The 20,315-nt window shown below is 45.6% G+C and overlaps 1 protein-coding gene, 2 non-coding genes and 1 pseudogene across 5 annotated transcripts in view; 3 read left to right on the forward strand and 1 right to left on the reverse strand.

Moving 5' to 3' along the window:
• Positions 1-20,315, forward strand: part of OGT (O-linked N-acetylglucosamine (GlcNAc) transferase) — a 39,438-nt gene that overhangs the window by 5,017 nt on the left and 14,106 nt on the right. For 2 of the 3 annotated variants that reach the window (XM_006908543.3, XM_006908544.3), the window contains exons 4-17: positions 5,251-5,319; positions 8,713-8,829; positions 10,819-10,898; positions 11,458-11,653; positions 11,915-12,055; positions 12,642-12,742; positions 12,914-13,067; positions 13,156-13,257; positions 13,454-13,633; positions 14,327-14,485; positions 14,642-14,731; positions 19,312-19,437; positions 19,824-19,994; positions 20,107-20,223. In XM_006908543.3, coding sequence (XP_006908605.1) covers positions 5,251-5,319; positions 8,713-8,829; positions 10,819-10,898; positions 11,458-11,653; positions 11,915-12,055; positions 12,642-12,742; positions 12,914-13,067; positions 13,156-13,257; positions 13,454-13,633; positions 14,327-14,485; positions 14,642-14,731; positions 19,312-19,437; positions 19,824-19,994; positions 20,107-20,223 — 1,803 coding nt within the window. Of the gene's footprint in view, positions 1-5,250; positions 5,320-7,013; positions 8,830-10,818; positions 10,899-11,457; positions 11,654-11,914; positions 12,056-12,641; positions 12,743-12,913; positions 13,068-13,155; positions 13,258-13,453; positions 13,634-14,326; positions 14,486-14,641; positions 14,732-19,311; positions 19,438-19,823; positions 19,995-20,106; positions 20,224-20,315 lie in introns of those variants that run through there. The other variant, XM_015586741.2, reaches the window with a different exon arrangement.
• On the forward strand, positions 2,598-2,704 carry LOC112477158. Its single transcript, XR_003045341.1, has one exon. It is a non-coding gene; the product is annotated as a U6 spliceosomal RNA (small nuclear RNA).
• On the reverse strand, positions 7,983-8,100 carry LOC112477198 (annotated as a pseudogene).
• On the forward strand, positions 15,164-15,282 carry LOC112477160. Its single transcript, XR_003045343.1, has one exon. It is a non-coding gene; the product is annotated as a 5S ribosomal RNA (ribosomal RNA).

A 20,315-nucleotide genomic window follows, 5' to 3' on the forward strand; every position in this document is an offset into this window, starting at 1 on the left:
AAAGAAGATATACATTTAAGAGGTAAGTGATAAAGAGAAGGATCGAAGGCATCCAGAAGAGAATTTGAGAATGCATTTCCAAGCTCATGCTGTCAACATTTAGTTTTGCAACACCCCTGGAAGTGGTTAATAAAGAACCGTTGCAGCTGCCATTTATTGAGTCTACTCTGCTCACTGTGCCAGTTGCTTCAGACGTCAGACGCTGGTCTTAATGCTTACAATGATCGTTCAAAATAGGTGGTATTTTCCATTTTACCAAGTTAAAAAAAAAAAAAAGATTCGGGGGTTATGTAATTTTCTTGGGGTCACAGAGCTAGTAATGGCAAAGGGAACTGTAAAAACCTGAGCCTGGATATCTTGAAAGCAAACATCGAAGAGAGAAAAGATGAAAAGAGGATGATGTGCCAGGGGCGCCCACCCCAAAGGCAGAGCGCTTGAGCACAGCGTGGAAACCGTGGGTGATGTCCCGCTCGCCCTTAGTCCCTCCCTGTTCTGCAGCGCAGGAGACTGGAGCTTAGTTGAGCAGTTAATCTTGCCAGTTTAAAATTAAAAAAAATTATGCATCGTTGTTTGTATGGATGCAGTGAAAAGTCTCCCAGTTACTTCTCGGAGGCAGCCAACGAAACCACTTCCTTATGTATTCTTTCAGAGCTGCTCGACGCCCATGTGTGTAAATTCGAGTGACATTTTGTAATTTTCCTCGCAGTAGTATCTGGCTAGTTCCCCACAGAAGGTTTTAGAGAACCTTCTTGGATGCGCTGCCTCTGGGGCTTGGACCCTGTTCTTGCCAAGGCTCAGGGGTCGCTTGTGCACCCCGTAAGTTCTTTCCCTTTAGTAATCAGGGCTGGTTTCACCACCCGTCCCTTTCCCCGCTCGACCGAGTGTGAGCTCGCGTGTGCCCTCTTACACGGCTGTGGCCCTAACATCTTGAACTCTGATCCCCTTGGCTCAGGTTTCCAGTTGCCTACATGCGTAGCAGAGCAGCCTCTGCTGCTCGCAGCATACCAAGCCGTAGGAGTGTCGTGAGAAGAGAAAACTGAACTGGGAGAGGAACCATGCTTTTCAATATGTAAGCTGTTCACAGGAAGCTTATCGTTCTGCCCTACCAGAGAAGTGAGAGAGTCCGAAAATGAATCATGGGACTGCCCTTCGAAGGCACTGAACAGCTATGCAGTCCCATCTGGTTCTGTCTCTGCTGGTGGAAGGTGCTGCTTTATTTCTGTCTTCACCAGCAAGGATGAAAAAGGGATCGTGCCAACTACCTTGATTTCCCCTCGATCTACCGCAGTGACCGTGCTTTATCTCAGGGTACCTAGTCTTAAGAAGACTTACGCTTACCGTCCAGTGCCTTCGTCAGTTCAGTACCGACAGAAGCTTCTTCCTAAATCGTGCTCTTGTTGGCCTGACTCAGCCGTATTTGGCACTCTCTGAAAAAATATTTAAAGAAACTCAGGTTATTTTAGTTTTGCAGCAGTGAAAAAGTAAAATGTTGTGGTATTTTTCTTGGTAACCTGTTTTCAGCAATGTTTACCTTTTTAGGTTACTGGCTTGTCACTTTAGAAATTATTTTGTGACTTGATTATAGAAAGATTATAGAAATGACTTTAAAGACAGAGCTGTTTTGTATCTTTCCATTGCCAATTGCCTTCTGTAATGTTGGATGATTTAATAATGTCACTAAAATTTTAGTCCTTCGCATCTGGAGGTGCCATTGCTGCTGGTAATCTTCCACGTGACAGCTCACAAGGGGCGCCCATACCCGGCCATCCCTTTTATGAATTATGTGTAAAATTGCCTTTTGTGAAATGCCTGTAATGCCGGGCTGCTCTAAGGAGCTGTTTCTGTTGGTCGTTGAACCACTGCTCCTGCTTTGACAGGGGACGCGTAGCACCGAGAGCTGCCGGCAGCGTGACCGTAACATGTTACCGTCATGTCGTTACTGTTGCAGGCCTCACTCATATAGCTACACTGTAGAAAGCCCGGCTTTCCTACTCTGCTCCGCTGTTCAAGTTTGCCGTGCAGATGCCACGTTTAAATGTCGGCGGGCTTATCGTGTGTACAGCGCTTTGTTAGGAATTGGGGAGGTGGGTTGGGAACAAGTCGCGGATTAGAATATGAGATAGGACCTGACCCAGAAAAGATAAAGGTGGAAGCGCCTTGCACGATTATTGTTGGAGAGTATTAATCAGGAGATTTTCTCGAGTGGGTGCTTAGAACCTGAGCATTCTGGAGGAAGGTAAATAGCAAGCAGACTTCCTTGGCTGAAGTGCTTGAGTCAAGTAGTGACAAGAAGTGAGTGCAGTAGAGCGGAGTCAATGGGAAGATTTAGAAAGAATGGAGCGGCTGAGGAGTCTGAATTGAATTTGAGAGGCAGTTGAAAACTAGGTTTTCATCAACCCGGTTTGACGTCACGTGTGTGTGCGCATGTGTGTGGCGGGGGCGGGGGCGGGGGCTCTCGGAGGAAGTGCAGGAAATAGATGCTATCTTAGGAGGGCGCTGATACAGAAATTCTTACTCATTTCTGTCTCCTTACTTGTGTTCATACTCTTTTCCCTGGTCTACAATGCTGTCCTCCTCTGTCTACTAAAGTCCCACTCGTGCTCGCTGTGGCAGCACATACACTGACATCGTAACGGGACAGAGAAGATTAGCATGGCCCCCGCCCAAGGATGACCCGCAAATTCGTGAAGCGGTCAGAGAACAAACTGACAGTCGCCACATGGGAGCGGGGTGCGGGGCCTGGGTGAAAAAGGGGAAGGGATGAAGAAGTACAAAATGGCAGTTACAAAACGGTCCCGGGGAGGTGGAGTACAGCATGTGGAAGATAGTCAGGAACATTGTAATAACTGTGTCGTGGCGGGCGGTTACTAGACTGATGGGGGGATCACTTCGTAAATTATATAAATGTCTACCCACCATGCTGTACACCTGAAACTGGTATAAAGTAATACCAAACATCAGCTGTAATTGAGGAAGAAAGTCCCACTCATCCTTTACGGCCCAGCTTAAATTTCTTTTTGAGTTCATGAACCTCTCTCAAACGCTTTACCACCGTGTGGCATTTAATGTGTATGTACCTTGTCTTTCCACATAGACTGTGATCCCCTCTCGGTCGTGGGCTCTATGAATTTCCTTCCTCTATAGTCCCAGGCATCTTCCTGAGTCGAATGAAGATTTCCGTAAAAGGCGTTACCCTGAGAATGGATAGAATGGGCTGTGTGTGAGGAGTGTGACTCTCTTAGCAGACGTGGTTTTGTTTTGACAAATAAAGCAGAGCTAACGTCTTAGGTTTTGAACTTTGGGGAGAATAGAGGTATCCTTGAATTTTCTAGAAGTTAGCTGTTCATGCATAAAGGTTTGGATCCCCAGGCGGGAGAATTGGATTTCACTGTTATATTTAAAATAAGATATGTTTTACCTTTTTCTAAAACTGCCTGTTGGATATCTTATAGTGATCTTAAAGATATATCTATTTTTAATTGCTGTCATTGTGTTAACTTGATTTACTATGCTGTAATGGATCTAGATGCTATAAGTAAATATACATAACCTGTCAGGATTTGGATGGCATTTATCTAAGAGTTTATAGAAACTAGAGGGTAAAATTATGCAATAGTTGGCTACGACGTATAGCCTATTAGAGTCATCGTTGGAGAATTATTGCAAGCCTTCTGATTATCATGGCTCAGAAAAGACATAAGAATTGGTAAAAGTCCAAAGCTCCGTATAACCACAATGATCACGTGTAGTAAGTAGAAGGAGCACATATGAACAGATTGGTTTGTTGAGTCATGGTCTGCTAAAATGGCAAGGGTAACCCTTAAAGTTTGGGGGGAAAAACATAAAGTAGATAGCAAGATTATAGAATTCATTACTTCTGAGAGAATAAATAGGGTTAAAAAGGGCTTAGACTCATTAGAGGAGGATAAGTCTGTGATAAGATCAGTGGTATCTATAATGTTTTGGGAGGTGGTACTAGCCTTTTGTGCTTGAGGTCACTGGAGACAACCACTCTTTCCCAAAACACCAGTCATTGCTTGATGGACAGCCAGATCGGGCCGATCATGGGACTGACCCAGTATGGCCGACCATGGGGTGTTCTGTGGCAACCGGTTCTTTGCCGGCTGACTTTTGGATCACCTGATGGATGATAACATACAATCCCAAAAGCCATTTATGAGTAAAATTAATCACCTGATTCTGGAAACCATAGTACACTTGCATGTAGAACAATATATATGATGATACTTGGGCACAGTTGACAAAATTTCCCTTTCCGGGGCTTAACTTAAGGCTCTTCCACCCATGTAACAGTTTGGAATAAGCCTCCTCCCTATTGCCATTGTCTCTGCTTGTTGACTGATTTGACCGACAAAGGCAAACAAGGACACATAAAAATTTAAGCTCACTGTCCCGATGACATGTCTCTCATACTGATGAACGGACTGGCGAGTCAGATGACTAGCAACACAATCGTGCTGCTAATAAAAAGCAGAGTCAACTGCTTTTCATTATTCACCCACTCAACTCTAATGGCACTTAATACTAATGGGTAATCTAGTGGCAGGTGCCAGGACTGAAGCTTTGCTTGGATGGTAATCCTAACAGTGAAACGGAGTCAGGGTTTCTAAATATGCTCGACGGTCCAAGGGTAGGTTTGCTGATAGCTAATCGTGGCTAAATCCTTTTTTCCACTATGGAAAATTTTTGGCCCTTGATATGGGAGTGATTCATCAGAACTTTGAACAAAATAGTTGAACAAATATTTGATCCCTTTTTTTTTTTTTTTAAACCACGGTTGGCATTCTGGGAGAGGAGAGGCTGCAGTAAGGCCCGTGGCCTTTTGTCTGAAACCGTTGGGATCAAATACTTTTTAAAATTCAGAATTTGTAGGGTTTTAGAAAGATGGTAATACTCTCCTTAAAACTCCCAGGTGGGCCTGGAGCAGCACCTTCCCGTAGAAAACATGTATTTCTGCAGCGAAAGGTATGCGTAGTCACACTTAAGTGGGATCAATAAATTCTAGAAATAACTTCGTGCCAGTTCAGGTCAGGCTTAATCATCAAATGAGTTTTTGGAACTTTTTGGAATTTGGAATGGAGGAGGAGGGATTGCGCTTCTGCAGTTACATTTGTCATGCGGTGTCTTCGGTTGACAGTAAAATGACAGGGAGCCACATGCATAAATAACTATCAGGATATTTGGAGTCGAGAAAGAGTATAATTAATGCCAGTGTCTCTGGATTTCCAGGATTTGTACTGTGTTCGCAGTGACCTGGGGAACCTGCTCAAAGCCCTGGGTCGCTTGGAAGAAGCCAAGGTAGGTGTTTGCTAGAACCCATTTAAACGTCAGTGTTACGAAAACGTGTACTTTTTGCCAAGTCTTCAACTCTTCATTGAGCTATCTTCACAAAACAGTCCTATGAAACTGAGGAAAGCTGACGGCACGAATCGCCTCAGACTAGAGCAGGGCCAGGCTTTGGCAGATCTGTTCTAAATCTGGGGGTAAAGCAAGAACCTGAACGTTTTGGAGCCTTTCTGCTGAGCTAGATCATCTTTGTAACAAAGGGCTCCGACATGATCTTATGTGGGAATAAATAACATTCCTTCAAATCTGAGGCTTGCCTGCTGGTGACAAGCAGAGCGCCTGTGATTTGGCTCAAGACTCCTGTATGATGCAGGTGCCATTGAAAATGCTGCTCTTCTAAGTCCTTTGTGGCTTGTAAGTGGAGAAGAATTTCATCCAAATGTTACCCCGTAATACTGGCATTTAAACTCTTGTTTAACCTTCCTCCCTTCATCTTCCTCACCCCTTTTACAGTGGAAGAAAGGCTGTTAAAATGATCGCAAATTCATAATTGGAACATCCTGCCCCTTCTTGTCCCCGCTCCCTCCCCAAGTTCCTTTTTCCTCTTTTTCCAGTCCTAGCTGTCTGCCTTCTTTTCTTCTTCACTTCCTTCTTTTACTCCTCCCCACCCCACCTCCTTTAAAAAAAAAAAAAGGACAAAGCTGGTTTGTTTGGGAAATGGACTGATCGAAAGAAAACTTGCCAAAGTGGAAAGGTGGCTTTTAGCATTCTGTGTTTCCAAATAATGAATTTGAACGCCAGGTTGGGTTATTAAAGCTTTCGGTATAATTTTAAATTAAATTTATAAATGAAATTGTCTTGTTACAAGCCACCTTACGCAACCGCGCTGCAGGGGTGAGGAGTGGGGAGAAACCAGAATGCTTCTGAAACTCCCACCTGTTGCTCTGAGCCCCACGCGCATGCTCATGCGTGGAGTGTATGCGCAGCGTAGCTGTCTGTTTGCTTCGGCCAGGGAGGGAGAAGGCTTTTCAGCACCGTCTCGTGTTAAAAGGCACTAGTTTTAAGTGCATAGCTCATAAATTCTGCTGACACTTTGGATTAACCTTACGTAGGTTTCCAGCTAATGAATTGTGATTGATTTCCATCTTCGCCGACAACGCCAATTGGTAATTTATCGAACAAATATTTGATAAGCTCCTATTAATTGTCACCCACAAGCGGACAGCTAACATGAATTGCACTTCACCGCAGCTTTAGAGATCGGTTTAGGCTGAGACCTTGCGCCTGCCTTAGGTTGCTGACCTCTTTATTTCAGAGCTCTGGAGACACCTAGTTTGAAAAATGTGATTCTGTTTTTGTGAGAACCTAGTGAACAAGAAAATACTCTTGAGTGAAATGCAATGTATTTCTTTTGTAATCAGTGCATTTGAAAATTCAAGCCAGCGTGTTCCTAGTAGACGGAAGCAAAATTAAGTTGTCTTTGTGGAAAACGCAGAGCCTTTCTTCCAGCACCCCCTGCTGTATGCAATAGCCCTGATTAACCCTCTCCCTTCTGCATGTTCCCATGTTACAGACTTGAGACTGTCCTCATTCCCATATGTAATAGACATCCAAAGAATTTCAATTGCTTTGTTGAACTTTTACTAATGATCTTGTTTTTATTTTCTCTCTTGTTTTTGGTTTTTCACCATTGATATTGTATTTAGAAGGTTTCAGGTGGGTGAAACCTCCTATTCCATGCGTAAGGTGCCTCGCTGAAGGGAGCTCGAGGCCTGGATCTAGGGCAGACACACAGCTCCTCCTCTTCCAGCAAGGAACGCGCCGCAAAGTCACATGATGACAAATATGGTAACGGGTTTGTAACTGCCACAGCAAAACCATTTGCCTCCATGCCTGAATCTTCTGTCTTGTGGCTTCAGAAACAGCTTAAAATAATTTTATTTACGAGCAAGTTAAGTAAGAGAATGTTTTATACTATAGCCACAATTCTGTCAAAGATAAGTAAAAGTTAATTGATATTAAAATAATTAGAGATAATTTACTAGTAAAGCTTCTAACTCTTCTCGTTGTTCATTTTTTTCCTTTTTCTTCTTTGTTTGGATTGCAGCGTTCTGCTCTTCTGATGACGCGCGGTGACCCTGCAGTAGCGCAAAGGCTGCGCAGCGTTAACGCGCCGCGCGTGCGAATGACCCCTGTGAACGGTCGACTAGATGAGTAATCTGACTGACTGGCTCCCTCAGTCCTGTTCTGTAGCCTTTTTGGATAAAATTGGGTGTTGGCGAGCCTCGAGGCCAGCGAATCGCATTGAACACGCGCTCTCTGTGGGCCGGTCTAGTGGATTAGTGGATCTGGTTGGCCGTTTGCTGCGTGGGGCGCGCCCTCCGCAGCGCAGCAGTTCGCAGCGAGAGCGCAGAGCGACGCTGTTAGGCCGCGCCCGCGACGTTTGCGCTCGCATTACAGGGACCTCAACCTCGGTGCAGCCCTGTCATGTGAGGTTTCGGCGGCGGGGGGCGGGGGGGCATGGCATGGCATGGCGGGGCGGCGACGTCCGGCTCGGGCTGGCCTTCCGTGTCCCACTTGGCGGAAAAGCGCCCTTCTCTCCCCGGTAGCACAGTTTTGACGCTAGCGAGGGTCGTGGCTGTTTGTCCGTTTTGATTTTGATTTTTCTTGAAGCGCCTGCGGCACCCGGTCTTCCCAGGGGGGCCTCCCACCCGAGTACGCACCAGGCCCGACCCTGCTTAGCTTCCGAGATCAGACGGGATCGGGCGCGTGCAGGGGGGCGCGGCCGTTCAGAGCAGCTTTTCCCATACTGTGTTTCACGGCATTCGAAGGAGGCCCGCGGTCGGCTGAGTCCAGGGGACCCCGCGTGACCCCTTAACGGCCGAGGGAAGTCCGGGAACGGAGAAGCCGGTGTCCTGTTTTCCTGATTGTTCCGTCGCGAACCCTCTTTGCCACGGACGCCTGTTAACTCGGAGAACACGCTTTGGGAAAGGGGGGGTGGGCAGACGTGCCCTTCGGTGGCGCCCTCTAGAGGTCACTCGAAAACATGGCAGGAGCCCTTGGGCGTTCAGACGAGGGAGGTCTAGAGAGGTCTAGCACAGGGTCTGCAGGCAGCTCACGTCCCCACAGGTCCCGGTGGAAGGGTTGCTCATCGGTTGGCAGAACTGAACATGCTGGTTTGCACTTGGGTTCTGGTGGCGCAGGCGCAGGAGCAGCCAGCTGTGGCAGCGCATTAGTTTTGGCGCAAGCGAGCCTATGCTGCAGGGTCACTTTTGGCTGGTCAGAGAAGGAATAATGATATCACCTTCTCCTCCCCCCCCCAATCTTCTTCTTTTCCCTTTACAAATTTTCCCCTTCCCCTTTACCTCCTTCCCCTCCCATCTTCTTTCATTAACCCCTCCTAAGGCATGTTATTTGAAAGCAATTGAGACGCAACCGAACTTTGCAGTAGCTTGGAGTAATCTTGGCTGTGTTTTCAATGCACAAGGGGAAATTTGGCTTGCAATTCATCACTTTGAAAAGGTTAGTCATGAAATTAATAACTGGTATTCACGAAGTGCTCATGCGTGCAGGGTGTTTTTACTAGAACTAAGTAGCAGGCCTTTGCTTAACCGGTCACATAATACCTCCGTTTCTCAGACACTGGTGCAGCACTTGCCGGATGGCGTATGAGATGGTAGTTTCCAGTTTTGCATTGAAAATGCGCTTGAGTAAACACAAATTCTGAAAACAAAACAAAACAAAAACCAAACAGCAGCCTTACTGTGAAGAGGCAGGGCTTCCGGGTGAAAAGGCCGATTCCAGCTCTGGGACAGGAAATGTACAGAATGAATCTGGAGTGCCTTGTCACAGTAGAAGGCAAGGAAGTTCGGATATGTTACTTTGATCGTGTCGAAAGGACTCAGGAGGCAACTGGAAGAGGCTCCCCTTGGGTAAAGATGGGACTGGAGCATCAGTAGGAATAATAACTGAAATATGTCGAAGCTCGTCAAATAGTTTAAACCCATAAATTCTTCATTATACTCAGTAGAAATTCATCGGTCACCTTTGGAAGATAAGGAGCAGCTCATTTTGAAAACTGGTAGGAAAGGGAAGAATAAAGTATACGACCTGCCTCCCTTGTATGAACTGGACCTCGGGTGACCCAGTAGTTGATAGGGAGAAGCTTCTCTTTATGGAAGTGTTCTAGCTAAGAAATGATAGAATCAGAATTATCACCATTAATAGGTTTAGGAATTTATCCGTGGCAGAAGAGAGACAATCAGAAGTTACGTATGCACCTTGTGATAGAAGTAGACGGTTCCACCAGGGAAGTAGCCTTGCAAAAAGAGAAAAGAACCCAAATCTGGTTAAGCTTGTAGTTCTGATTTCTAGTTTACAGGAAATAACATGGGGGGAAAACATATTTTGTCTAGTCCCCGAGATACATTTTGAAGTATTTTCTGATGGACCGATATGTCTAGGATCAGCCTCAAAATGACCTGGGAAGAGGGAGAGTTAGGTCAAATGTAGACTAAGTAAGATCGAATATGATGCCGAAGCTGCATAATGGAGGCCTGGGAGTTTGTCATAGTCCTCTGCTTCTGTGTGGATTTGAAATTTTCCCTAATAATGAAAAGTTAAAAGTTCTGGGGGTGGACGTCTATCACTATAGACCATCTACGTTAAGTGTATCGTGTTATCTTTACCATAGAGTCGCCATCAAAGCGAAGAGGCACGTTCTGCATGAATGTTTCACGTGCTCAGTTCCTCACCGCCTTCACCTTCTCAGGGTCTCAGGCTTTGCAGTCACTCCCCAGAGGGGTCCCCGCCTCTCTCGCTCACTGGTTCTCCACCTCAGTTGCACATGAGGTGCTTCTAAGTGATCGGGGTGTCCCGGACGCATGGCCAAAGGGTCTGATTTAACTGGCCTGTGATGGAGCCCAGGCACCTGTTAGGAGGGGAGTCTTAATTAATTTTCTGCAGGGTTGAGCAGCGCTGCTCCAGAGACACCTACCTACCTGGTCGTAGTTTAAGACAACTTCGAGATGAAATCATTCAATGTGTCTGAGTGTACAGCTCTAATTACGTGGCTTCCTAAGGTCTTCTGAGTATACAGTTGTTATTGCGGTAGAGATTTTCTTTTTCAGTGAGAGCTGGCTGCTGCTTCCTGCCATTTTATTTTTTATTTTTTAGAAGAGTTAGGCTGATTAATCATGAATAAAATAGGGCTAACCAACCATTGGAAGTACTCAGCTCAATGAAATTGGAGTAGAGCCAATTTAAAATGTTCCCTTCAGGACACTTTTTGCTCTTCTTTACATGAGAAGTTATTTTAATAACATTGAGATTTGTGGGGAGTGAATAATGAGTAGGTACTAAAATAATTGGGTTTTAAAAAATGAAAAATAAGATTTAATTATATTAGAAAATTTCATCGGAGGTCTAAAATTATCTCAAAATAAAAAATTGTAATTGGGACGTTAATCTGCAATCCTGACTTTCTCTAAGTAACTGTCTTGTAATTTTTAGGCTGTCACCCTTGACCCCAACTTTCTCGATGCTTATATCAACTTAGGAAATGTCTTGAAAGAGGCACGGATTTTTGACAGGTGAGGAAATGTTCTGTTTGATAAATTTTCTTGAGTCTTTGTTGTGTTGACCTTTGAGAGTTTAGACTGAAATTATGACGGTGGTCCATTGAAATAACATTTTCCTTTTCCAGTACGTTGCTTTGCCCTGACCACGTCTGCTGTTACCTTTTATATATAGGTATCACTGCCTGATTTTATTGTTGGCGTTCCACAAAGCCATTATCCTCACTCGGAGTTCAGTTGAAAGTTTCTTTCTTGTAAAAATGTTGATATGGTTATCTTTTAGACTAACTTATTCCTTTGATCCTATTCACGAAGCTAAGTAAATCCTGACTTTCAACTTTCTTTGTTGTTGTCAAAGGAAAGCCTATTTCTTATGTGTGAATAGGAAACTTTTCAGTGTAAAAATATATTTTATAAAGGTGCAGTTTCGATCGGAGGTTTAGTGTAGCATGACTTAATGGTAACTAATGACAATTAATTGAGACACTCTGGTATAGCATAGCATGAATTAATTGTAACAAAGCATCCATTAAAAGTTAGTTGCATTTCGTGTGTGTGTGTTCTTTATTTACAGAGCTGTGGCAGCTTACCTTCGCGCTCTAAGCTTGAGTCCAAATCATGCAGTGGTGCACGGCAACCTGGCTTGTGTATACTATGAGCAAGGCCTGATAGATCTGGCCATAGACACCTACAGGCGAGCTATTGAACTGCAACCACATTTCCCTGACGCTTACTGCAACCTAGCCAATGCTCTCAAAGAGAAGGGCAGTGTAAGGACGTTTATTCCGTCTATTTCTTCGTTACCTGGCAGGATTAAAAAAGTCTTTTTCTTGTACATACTGAGTTAAGTATCGAGGCGGTAAATTGTTTTCCTTTGGAGTTTCGGTTAAGAGGGAAAGTAGCAGAAATACCTATTTTCGGGAATCTTACCAGCCATTAGGCTTAACTGAGCAATCCTTAGAGTGACGTCACTGGCGGTTCTGGGAGCCCCGCCCCCGTATGGGCTGCGAATCGTTTGCTTTGTTTCCTAGGTTGCCGAAGCGGAAGACTGTTACAATACAGCTCTCCGGCTGTGTCCCACCCACGCGGACTCGCTGAACAACCTGGCCAATATCAAGCGAGAGCAGGGGAACATCGAGGAGGCGGTCCGCCTGTATCGTAAAGCGTTAGAAGTACGTTGAGGGTGGCGCGGCTGGGGCTTTCGCCTGCGGGGTAGTAGAGGGAGGCCGTCGAGTTCGCCGCGTCGCCCACCTCTTAGTGGCAACAGCGGCCGACTCATTCGCTGGACCGGTAATCGAGTACCTAAGGTACGAGTGAGAACCTGTGCGACATTTAAGACAGGCCCTACATTTTGAGTTTGTTACTTTATGGGTAGATGAGCTCTGCATGGAAAAATCGCCCAGCGAGCTACAGTTCAAGAGAACTTACCAATGAATATATAGTTTCAGCCGCGGTGGTGGTTGGCAGGTGTGGTAGTTTAGTAGCAGCGAGAGATTTCGGAAGGCAGATGCTGTGCTGTCAGCATAAACGAAGATGAAGCGAGGTCTGCCTCGTCGTGTTTTGAAACCAGGAGCCCTGTGAGATAAAGGAACAGGCAGGATTTGAGCTACTCGGCTTTGAAGCATGAGTAGGCGTGGTTCTAGAAGGCGGGAAGAAGCGTAGGGACGTCAGGGTCCCCGAGTAAAGTCGCTGGAGTGAGTCAGACGTCATCACTGCTGTCCTGGCGGGTCTCCTGAACTCAGTTTTCCCGTCTCCTAGGTCTTCCCAGAGTTCGCTGCTGCCCATTCAAACCTGGCGAGCGTGCTGCAGCAGCAGGGAAAGCTGCAAGAAGCGCTGATGCACTATAAGGAGGCGATTCGGTGAGAGGCTCCCAGCCTTCTCTTTTCCTTCTTAAAAACGATGTTTAATGCCTGGCATTTGGCACCTTTGGCACGTGCTAAAATGACTTTCGATAAGAACAGTAAATTCGGCGTTACTGGGGGTTCAAGGTTTTGGTACTAGATACATCCCACCTGTGTCCCGTCCTTTAGAATCAGTCCTACCTTTGCTGACGCCTATTCTAACATGGGAAACACTCTGAAGGAGATGCAGGATGTTCAGGGAGCCTTGCAGTGTTACACTCGTGCCATTCAGATTAACCCTGCGTTTGCAGATGCCCACAGCAATCTGGCTTCCATTCACAAGGTACTCCTGTTGATGATTACAATGTGTGCCTCTTAGCACCTACTGTTTAATTTTAGAAAAAATTTTAACCATTCCACTCTATTTCTAGGATTCAGGGAATATTCCAGAAGCAATAGCTTCTTACCGCACTGCTCTGAAACTTAAACCCGATTTTCCTGATGCTTATTGTAACTTGGCTCATTGCCTGCAGGTAAAGAATAACAGGCCAGTAACTGGCTTTCAGTGTTGTAATCACCTTTGAACTGTTTTGTGCCGTATTAATCAAAGCCTGCCTGGAGACTGTTTTTTAATAGGTTATCTGACTGACATGACTTTAGGCCAAAGACACGTAAATGTTAAATGCCGGAGTAGGGCTTTCTGTGTAACTTCTTCTTTGCCTCCTCTAGATTGTCTGTGATTGGACAGACTATGATGAGCGAATGAAGAAGTTGGTCAGTATCGTGGCTGACCAGCTAGAGAAGAATAGGTTGCCCTCTGTGCACCCTCACCATAGTATGCTCTATCCTCTTTCTCATGGCTTCAGGAAGGCTATTGCTGAGCGACACGGGAACCTCTGCTTGGATAAGGTGCGAGTCCTTCAGTCTTTTTGTTGCGAAGTAAGACACATCCATAAGCTCCGGGAATCGAATGTGTTGCTTAGTGAGTTATCGTGAGGCGAACGCCACCCGAGTTGAGAAATGAAGCTTTGTCAGCTGCCCAGAAGCCCCTTCGTTCCATTGTGTCCTGTATCGGTCAGAACCCAGTCCGTCCCAAAAGGTGGGATTCTTGACTGAAACAGGAACAATAGACCGACGGCGTTTTCCTTTAATATGAAAATGATGTTTGACGAAGTATTCAGAATTTTATACGCACCTTTGAGAATTAGAGCAGGACGTACTTGATCAAAGGTGGGAATTTGCTCGGCAGAATCTATTGGAGTGCTAGGTGTAATTCTGTTTTGTTTGGGTTTTTTTGAGGCTTCCTTACAGAATTTTCTGAACTGCAGGGTTCGTCATGCTGTCTACACCCACCGCCTCCTTTCTACAAGTTTTAGATTTGCTCAGGCTATTTCTGAGGGAACATGTCAAAGTATGAAGCATATTGTGTAAAATGCTAACGTTGCGTTGAACTGGCTCTGTGAATTAAATGAACTGTTCTGGGCAAATCGTTGCCAACCGGTGTGAGGTGCAGGTTTGGTGGTGTGTTTTTAGTCGTTCTTCCTAGACGAAAATTGACATACAGACTCACCTTTACTAATGAGCATTGGATTCCATTGGTAGATCAACGTCCTTCACAAACCACTATATGAACACCCAAAGGACTTGAAGCTCAGTGACGGGCGACTGCGCGTTGGCTACGTGAGTTCTGACTTTGGGAATCACCCCACTTCGCACCTTATGCAGTCTATTCCGGGCATGCACAACCCTGACAAATTTGAGGTAAGCGTGGTGTTTCCCTAGAGCCACCGTTGGTTTCTAGAACAAACCAGACAAACCCTCAGTGGAGCCTTTATTATCATCATTAGGTGTCAAGCCCAGTGTCTTTTGGAAGGGTTTGGGCCAAGGTTATTAATTAGGCTCTGTGTCGCCCTTCAGGTATTCTGTTACGCCCTGAGCCCAGATGATGGCACAAACTTCCGGGTGAAGGTGATGGCAGAAGCCAATCATTTCATTGATCTTTCACAGGTAGGTGAAATTCTTACACTTCTAACTTTTTTTTTTTTTTTGAGCAAATCACGACTGGAACTGTTGGTATATAGCTTGTATTTTTCGTGACGGGTATGTAACCTCAGCTGCCACATATGGGCAACTGCTTTGACCTTATTTCCTTGATCATTCACATTTCTAATCGGCATGGATTTTGCTGAGGTTGCAAATGAAATTAGAAATATGGTGTAATTTGTGCTTGGACATAAAACTTTTCTGGAGATTGAGCCACCACTTGCGACAGTAGATACTTAATATTAACTGTGACTAACTTGAATAAAATTGTAGCTTGGAAGAAGAATCGATACTTCTATAGACCTATTTATTTTCATGGGCCTCAGCCTTTGGTTTTCTTTATTTCTATACTTGTTCTAGGAGCATAGGTTTCATGATAAATTAAGATCGAAGCCTGTCTACGGCCATGCCACCCTGATCGTACCCGATCTCGTCTGATCTCGGAAGCTAAGCAGGGTCGGGCCTGATTAGCACTTAGATGGGAGACCACCTAGGAAGACCGGGTGCTGTAGGCGTTAAAAAAAAAAAAAAGATTGAAATCCGTGAGGGAATTAAGTTGCTGAGAGTGTAGACTAGAGTTTTTTTAATAGATGCTGTTGACCACTTGGGTGACTATTAGTGATATGCAAAGTATAGTATACCTGGTAATTAATACACGAATCATTGCAGTCCTAGCAGAAGGGTTGTGAGACTTGTCATTTAATAAATAATATGTCCCAACATCTTTTGCAAGATAACTCTTGCTTCGGAAGTACACCCGACTGTTTTCGATGTAAGGTTAGACTCTCTGTGACCAAGAGTCCTATCGCCCCCCCCCCCCACCCTGAGACCTTCAGGGACTCGGTGCTTGTTGACGGAGTGCGAACTCCTCACACGGCCTTCCCAGCCTCTCTGTGTTGGACCACAACCTTCTTTGCGGATCTTTGTCAGCTACCAGGTCACCCTCGTGGAAACCCCGTACCAAATGGAAATGATCTACTTACCGTTTTTCAAACCCACCACACAGTTTCCTCTGGTTTTTTATTCATACTGTTCTCTACCCAGACTATATCCTGTCCGGCTCCTCAGACTCCTAGCCATCTTCGAAGGCCCATTTCAGATACCGACTCCTACGAAGCCTCGTTAGTCATTCAGTCTTGAAGGAAATTCTCCTTCCTCTGCACAGTTGACCTTTGAACAGTGCAGGGGTTAGGGACGCCCACCGCCGTGTAGTCGCAGATCCACATATAAATTCCGACTTCCCAGAAACTTAACTACCGACAGCCGCTGTTGAGCGGAAGCCTTACCGTTAGCATAAACAGTCAGTGAACACATGTTTTGTATGTCGTACGTGTTATATGTTGTATTCTTACAGTAAAGTAAGCTAGAGAAAAGAAAATGTTACCAAGGAAATCGTAAGGAAGACAATACATTCATAATACTGTACTGTATTTATCAATACCATGAAGTTAACATCGTCTCTTTACAAGACGAGTCATCGGTCAGTGCCTACGTCAGGATTATCTCACAGGATGCAAAGCACTGGACGGTCTCAGGAGGGAGGGGGCATTCTGGACGGTCATGTAATTCTTCGAAAGCAAAGTTATGAAACAGTAGGAAAACTAACACATGATTACTTTACTGCTATGTACTCCCTCCCCCTCGTTAACTCCCCCCCACCTCCACCTCTGACCTACAGATGTTGCCATCTCCCCTTAAGAACTGGATCTCTGAGGGTGGGGCGTCTCCTCCCACGCACTTGAGGCACGCATCCGGGGTATGGTCCGTGGCTCCACCTGGGGCGCAAACCCAAAACCTTCTGCATGCAGAGCAGACGTTCTAACCGCCACACTATGGAGCCACCGCCTATTAGTTTACTATTAATGAGCACTCACCTTAGGCGTACGTAAGGATGGGGGCTTCTGCTTCCATTCGAGTCTCGCATACGATGTTCTGCGTTGGCGACTACATAGGCGGTGACGATGATGACACAGGAACGTCTCATGCAGTTCTTGCCACACAGTTCTTAGATTTCCACACGAAGACACAGACGCAGCCCAACAGCTGAGTTTATTGACTGTCTCGCATAATGATTATTTGCTAGCGGAGGTGGAGCATCATAAAGGCCTCCTCCTCGTCATCCTCACGCCGAGTGGGCTGAGGAGGGGGAGGGCTGGTCTCGCCGTCTCGGCGACAGAGGCAGGGGGACTCTTCAGAAATACATCGCAGTGTCTGTTGGACCTTTTTGCTCTTTCATTTCTCTAAAAATGAAAGACGGTCCCGCTCCTTCCCCCACCGTATGCTGCGGGTCCAGCGCCCGCGTCCCAGAGGGCCCCGCTGCCCCCGTGTCCGCCTGGTCCCCAGCACTGCTGCCTCCACGTCTCTCCCTCGTCGCCTGGCGCTGGTTCGGGCGCGCTCACCTCCATCGAGTCCTCTGTAACTTCCTCGAGCGTGGCGTCACTAGCTCTTGAATTTCTCCAAGGTCCGTATCTTGAAACCCTTCACCCCCTGGGGATCTTTCTGCCGCATCCACATCTCCATGATTTTCTTGATCGGTTCTGTTGCAAACCCTCTGAAGTCAGGCACAGCGTCTGGACACAGTCTTCTCCACCAGGAGCTTGTCATTTGGGCTTGGTGGCTTTCATGGCTTCTTTGATAATGAGGATGGCATCTTCAGTGGTGTCGTCCCTCCAGGCTTCCGTGACATTCTCTCGCTCGGGGTTCCCTTCCGTGCCGTTGACCTCCATGGCGTCCCCCACAGTGTTGACAGTCCTTTCCGTGGGGACCGTGCCTGATGAGCCTTCAAGGTCCTGACGACCCCTGACCCAGAGGCCGAATTAGGGACGTTGTGTCTGGGGCAAGTAGTCCGTTTTGACGCCTTTGCTGACAAACCCATGCGGTGCTGTGTGGCCAGGGGCATCGTCCAGTTTCAAAGGAGCTTAAAAGGCAGCCCCTCACTGGCAAGGTGCTTCGTGACCTCAGGGACAAAGCAGCGATGGAACCGATGCAGAAAGAGGGCGCTTGTTTTTGTGTCTCGGCCTTCTCGTACAATCCAAAGACCGGCAGCTGGTGTTCATCTCCTCTCCCAGGCTGAGGGGCGAGGAGCTTCATAGATGACGGCCCTCCTGATCGTGAACCCCACTGCAATGGCACAAAGCGGAGTTAACCCATCCTTTCCTGCCTCAGATCCCGGTGCTCGCTTCTCTTCCTTACTAAGAAATGGCCTTTGTGCCATTTCCCCCCCCAGAATAGGGCACTTGGGTCTGAATTAAAAACCTGTTCAGCCAGATACCCTGTCTCTCAGTGATGATTTTCTTAGTGGCATCTGGGAACTCGTCTGCTGCCTCTTGGTTGGCAGAAGCTGCTTCTCCTGTTAGCCTGACATTTTTTAAGCTGAACTGCTTTCTAAAATTATCAAACCATCCTTTGCTAGCATTAAATTCTCTAATTTCAGATCCTTCATCTTCCTTTTGCTTTAAGCTGTCACATAATGACTTGACTTTTTCTCGAATCATATTAGTCTATAGGCATGTTTTTCTTACAGTAATCCGGCATTTTCAATACGAGATAAAAAGATATTTCACAAGAAATGCAAGGTTTTTGAGCCTGCCGGCAGAGCCGCAGAGACGGCGTCACACATTTCCTTTTCCTTTTTTTATAATGATCCTGCCACTGGATTCATTTATCTTGAAATGGCGGGCAGCGCCGCTGCACATCTCACTGGGACATATCAAGCCACTGAACTTTTTCTCGTAACATCATGACTTTTCTCTGCTTCTTGGGAACACTTCCAGCATCACTAGTGGCACCCGGTAACATCCCAGGGTGTTATTCAAGGTTTATGGTATCGCACTAACCGCAATGGAAAATACACAACTGTGCGGGATTGCTTGTGACTGCGCTGTGCAGTTCACTGGAGAAATAAACTCACCTGGGGACGACTGGCCTCGCGCTGCTGAAGCACTTGCTGGCAGCGGTCGAGCTCACTGTGGCAGTAGCCGGTGGCTGTGAAGTTAGATAATAATAACGTCACAGTTAATTTCATGGTTCAGTACTGCATGTTTGGGTTTATTTACATTTTTCTTGACTGCTAATGAAGTCCTGTATGATCTCTGTGTGTGTGTAATTTTTTTATCAGTATTAACTTTTTATAATAGGTTCATGTATGTATTATGGTAGTAAATGAGAAAGTAGATTAGTGTCTATATTTTATGCGTTCACGGCATAACTCACTTTTTCTCAATTCTTTCAGTAGTTCTAGGTTATGTGATTCGTCTGCAAATTTTTTCAGTGTCACAGATCTCCAAAAATTGTTCCAGTTTATTTATTGGGGAAAAAAATGTGTATGAGTGGACCTGCGTAGTCCAAGCCCGTGTTGTTTAGGGGTCAAATCTACCCTGTTTTTCTGATGCTTTGGGGCCATTATGATGGCCCTTAACTAGATTTTTATCCTATGTTATAATTTGTGTTTCGCATCTGGGAATCTGAATTCTGTTTAATGCCATAAAATCAAATTGAATGAGTCCGAGACTACGTAATGAGTTCTTATTTTTTTTATTCCGTAGATTCCATGCAATGGAAAAGCAGCTGATCGCATCCATCAGGATGGTATACACATTCTGATAAACATGAATGGTTATACCAAGGGTGCTCGAAATGAACTCTTTGCTCTCAGGCCAGCTCCTATCCAGGTAAAGAAATTAATAGTAATTGCTCCCAGTGTTTATTGGTTGTGTTTTTTTGCTTTTTGTTTTTTGTTTTTGGTCTGGTTACCTGGCGTTGGAAACGATAGGGCAGATGCGCGTGACGTCAGAAAAGTAGTTCTTGAAATGTACGGGGACAAAATTTTGAGTGTAGAACTCAGCACCCACAGGTACATGTGGGGACATACAGTTCATAGTATAAATAATTGTCTTGTAAATTGGGAAAATATTTTAGTGCCTGGAAGTTGTATCTAAAATGCTACTGGATCGCTCTTGACAAGCGAAGTTAGTCCTCCTTGTTTTACTTATTTTCAGTGTTGGACCCTTTGGTTGAGGGTTCTTAGTCGGTTTTTGGTCTGCTTTTTTTCTCTTAGGCGATGTGGCTGGGGTACCCTGGGACAAGTGGTGCGCTCTTCATGGATTACATCATCACCGATCAGGAAACCTCACCTGCCGAGGTCGCCGAGCAGTACTCTGAAAAGCTGGCTTATATGCCCCATACTTTCTTTATTGGGGATCATGCGAATATGTTCCCTCACCTGAAGGTAGGTAGAAAAACAGTGCTATGGGGGAATCGCAAAGAACTGCGGTCATTTATTTTCTTGCCGTTGTCTCTCCGCATCCAACACGACGTGTCTGAAACTGTTTTTCCATTAGAAAAAAGCAGTCATCGATTTTAAGTCCAATGGACACATTTACGACAATCGGATTGTTCTGAATGGCATCGACCTCAAAGCATTCCTTGATAGTCTACCAGATGTGAAAATCGTCAAGGTCAGAACCTGCTTAATATTGTCAAATGAAGTCAAGTCATCTGCATCTGGGGTCTTTTCCCTAATGACGCATTTCGTGTCCTTTGCTTTTGT

The sequence above is a fragment of the Pteropus alecto genome, unplaced genomic scaffold (genome assembly GCF_000325575.1).
Source record: "Pteropus alecto unplaced genomic scaffold, ASM32557v1 scaffold312, whole genome shotgun sequence".
Lineage (NCBI taxonomy): Eukaryota > Metazoa > Chordata > Mammalia > Chiroptera > Pteropodidae > Pteropus > Pteropus alecto.